Source organism: Centroberyx affinis, unplaced genomic scaffold, assembly GCF_046629955.1.
Source record: "Centroberyx affinis isolate AG114_WGS23_722 - 3 ecotype Tasmania unplaced genomic scaffold, CSIRO-AGI_Caff_v1 ptg000664l_1, whole genome shotgun sequence".
Classification (NCBI taxonomy): Eukaryota; Metazoa; Chordata; class Actinopteri; order Beryciformes; family Berycidae; genus Centroberyx; species Centroberyx affinis.
The window spans coordinates 289,924-294,035 of NW_027279288.1; the positions used below are offsets into that span (position 1 = coordinate 289,924).

At 47.5% G+C, this 4,112-nt stretch overlaps 1 protein-coding gene across 1 annotated transcript; it reads left to right on the forward strand.

The window, feature by feature from the left end:
- Positions 1–1,653: 1,653 nt before the first annotated feature.
- Positions 1,654–3,995, forward strand: LOC139643870 (G-protein coupled receptor 22-like). Its single transcript, XM_071519155.1, has 2 exons — positions 1,654–1,744; positions 2,503–3,995. The coding sequence occupies exon 2, from the start codon at positions 2,507–2,509 to the stop codon at positions 3,821–3,823; it is 1,317 nt and encodes a 438-aa protein (XP_071375256.1). The 5' UTR covers positions 1,654–1,744; positions 2,503–2,506; the 3' UTR covers positions 3,824–3,995.
- The last annotated feature ends 117 nt before the right edge of the window (positions 3,996–4,112 follow it).

Sequence of the window (4,112 nt, forward strand, 5' to 3'; positions counted from 1 at the left end):
CCTTATGGTGATGGTCAACTGACATACAATAATTTACCTGAATCTTTGCCATGTAATAATTTATATCGTACACATCTACAATAGTAACATATTACAACAGTTAGTCTTCAACCTGAAAACGGGAGACAGAGATGTCAAATACCAAAACAGATGTGGAAGTGGATAAATGCATTAAGTGCATAAATGTTGCTTTTGTGTTTCTTCCCTCGTGGTCATTACAATTAGTGCTAGTATTATGCTAATGCAATGGAAAATATGTAAAGTGCATCAGCCGATACACAGGAACATGATAAGACATCAGAGGCTTGTTGCTATGCTAATGAGAGGCTCCTTGTTGTCTCTCTGCTGAAGATATGTTTATTTTCACTAATGCATCCCCCACACTTCTTTCTCCCACTCCTTCTCTCTACCCCTCACCCCTCCATCCTGTCTCTCTCTGTCTCTCTCTCTAGGACGCTGTGTAAGAAGGGTGTGAACGACAGACAGATGATGGTGTGTGCAACACCTGGGTCCTCCGGTCCAATTCTTGTCTAGGATCTTGGTGTAAATCAGTCTAATGAACTTACTCTCATCATCTCCTCATCAAGATGACCTTCGACTGAATCATTGAATAAAACACCCCCCCTCCCACCCATTCTTCAACACAAACACACACACACACACACACACACACACACACACACACACACACACACACACACACACACACACACACACACACACATAAACACTGGTGATCACACATGCTATGATCACTGGACACATACACGCTCGAGCAATCTGTTCCACTCACACAATCTCCAGTGATTGAGGGGTCAAAGTGTTGAGGGGTCAAACTGGAGACCTGTGCTCTATTTACAAGTCAATGGCTACTGGAGCCCGACGTACCGAGAGACTGATGAGAGAGAGGGAGAGTAAAGGCCTCTTCCATTAGTGGTCCCAGGGGGGGCATGGGCATGGACCCTGCCTGGACTCACTGACCTCTCCTGGGCTGACGCTGGACATCAACCTCGCCGACGCTCATCCATGGTGTAAATCGGGGAATCTACCTCCATAGCTGGCTGACAAACTATTGGAATACAAGCCGATGGATTTCACTATTTTTCTGCAAAGACAAAAACCCCACAACAAATACTCATCAGTATTCAGTGATTATTTACAGATCTGACTACTATCTGGTCACAGGGGACAGCCTGCAAAAAGCAAGGATTTGGATTGTACTATGCGCAGTGGATTCCAGCCCTGTGCAGAGGAAAGAGTCTGTCTGTCTTTTTTGTTGGTCAGCTGCGTCTCCCCTGCCTGGGAATACCGTGAGTTTATAAACAGGAGGTGGCTCCGACAGCTTATCCCTGATCCACTCATCCGTCAACGCTCCCACCACCACCAAAACAAACCAAGCAGACAGAGAGAACGATAGAGAAAAAGACTATAGAGGACACGGGCCTTTATTCTCTTTCCTCCACAGGCCGCGGTGGCTGGTTCCCAAACTGTTTTGCCATTAGGGTCAGGAAGAAAAAGTTGGCAGCCCATTAACACTCATTGGAGAGACAGACAGGTGCTTCTCTGGCTGTCAGCCTCACTTGAAGGGAGTAGTGAAGGGAAGAGCCTAGTTGGGGGGCTCTGCTGGAGCGAAAACACTTTTCCACTGGCTATGTTGGGCTGTGATGCTCGTCTCTGTGGATCTAACATGGACTCTGTGGCCTGATCACACAGCCCTGGTGCTCAGATAGTGCTGGAGGGAAGGGTAAGTATTATTACAGACTGCTTGTGTGTCTCAATTGCATGAAAGCCTCCTTGTATTATCACTGGTTTCATCCTGACTTCTGCTCCATATTCATTTTTATTTTCCATATTCAAATACTGCATGTGACTAGAAATAAAACTAAACTAAAACTGCCATTAAAATCATATCAGCACGAATGTATTGTTCAATAAAGGCTCAAAATTACATATGAAATAAAAAGTTGGACAGTCTCTGTTATGGAATTCAAACAGACACCAGAGACGTACCGAGCCGCGGCGCGTATGTGATAATTAGAGTGTTGCTGCTGTGTGATGTGCCTCTGCTGAGGACGCCACTGTCTGATCATGGATGGTGATGACAGAAGCGGCATCTGGTAGGGGCAGGGTAGTCAGTCATGCTGTGCACGTACTGAAACAATCTAATCTGCAGGGCATGGTGGCTGAAAAAGTTACAGCACTTTTAAAGTGTCTGCTCTCAGCATTGCTCATTTAAACTCAGAGGATGTCCTGATCATTTGATAACTGGCAGCATTACGTCCGACACGATTTCACAGATAAAAGGATTCTTTCATTTGGCATTGTAGGATAAATCTGGTGCCCCGGTCCAGGCCAGCATTTGAGATTCATATGAACTAACCTTCTGCTGTCTGTGAAGTGTAGTGATCTCTAATCACAACCCCCTGTAGTCCCACACCAACCTCTTTTTTATTCTCTTTTTCCTCCTCATATATTCTCTTTCTCTCTCGACCCTGCCTGCAGGATAATGCATATCCTTCCCCGTCTGGAAGAAGAAGCCACCATGAGCAACGTCACGGTCACCGACAACACCGAGCCCATCAGCCGCACCATGAGTCCGGCCACCCCCTACCCGTATCCCTACCCCGTCAGTTTCCAGGTCTCCCTGACCGGCTTCCTCATGCTGGAAATTGTCCTGGGCCTGAGCTCCAACCTCACTGTGCTTGCCCTCTACTGCATGAAGTCTAACCTCATCAGCTCTGTCAGTAACATCGTCACTATGAACCTCCATGTGTTGGATGTGCTGGTGTGCGTGTGCTGCATCCCCCTCACCATTGTGGTGGTGCTGCTCTCCCTGGAGGGAGACACCGCCCTGGTCTGCTGCTTCCACGAGGCCTGCGTCTCCTTCGCTAGCGTTGCGACTGCTGCTAACGTGCTAGCCATCACCCTCGACCGCTACGATATCTCAGTCAAACCTGCCAACCGCGTGTTGACCATGGGCCGGGCCCTGGCCCTGCTGGCTGCCATCTGGGTGCTATCCTTTGTTAGTTTCCTGGTTCCCTTTATCGAGGTGGGCTTCTTTGCCCAGGGCCAAGCTGAGCTGAACCAGACAGTGGTGGAAACTGTGGTCCACACTAACCAGTACTACACAGAACTCGGCCTTTACTACCACTTGCTGGCTCAGATTCCCATTTTCTTCTTCACTGCCATTGTCATGCTCATCACCTACTCCAAGATCTTGCAGGCGCTCAACATTCGCATTGGCACGCGTTTCCATGCCTCACAGAAGAAGAAGGCGCGCAGGAAAAAGCGTCCATCCATGACAGCCATGACAACCCAGCAAGAGGCTACTGATGGATCCCAGAGCAGCGGCAGCCGCAACCCCACACTGGGCATGCGCACCTCGGTCTCCGTCATCATCGCCTTGCGCAGGGCTGTCAAACGCCACCGAGAGAGGCGAGAGCGCCAAAAGAGGGTTTTCAGGATGTCTCTACTGATTGTGTCTACCTTCCTGCTGTGCTGGACGCCCATCACGGTGCTCAACACAGTCATCCTGAGCGTGGGCCCCAGTGACCTGACAGTCAAGTTGAGACTGGGCTTCCTGGTCATGGCCTACGGGACCACCATCTTTCACCCTCTACTCTATGCCTTCACTAGGCAGAAGTTCCAGAAAGTCCTGAAAAGCAAGATGAAGAAGAGAGTGGTGTCCATCATTGAGGCAGATCCTATGCCCAACAACGCTATCATCCACAACTCTTGGATCGACCCCAAGAGGAACAAAAAGGTGACATTTGAAGACAAAGACGCCAGACAGAAATGTCTATCTTCTGAGGATGTGGAGTGAAGGAACTCATATCTTATAGGGCATACAACCAATAAAAGCACCTAAAATTCACATCAGGTCATAATGAAAAAAGGGAATATGTTTATCCAAAGCAGCAATGTAAATAACATGTGCATTAGAATGTACAAAAACCAGAGGTGGATAATTTATTACTATTTATTGAGAACAACAAAGTAGGTTTCATAGATATATAATATACTGTACTGTAGATATTGCATGGCTTTTTGTAACGTAGTAATATACATTGTGTACATACATTAAACATGTACAGTATAAGGAAAACAAGGTA

Excerpts from the sequence above, each read along its gene's own strand:
- LOC139643870 (XM_071519155.1), top strand. The coding sequence starts at position 2,507 with ATGCATATCCTTCCCCGTCTGGAAGAAGAAGCCACCATGAGCAACGTC.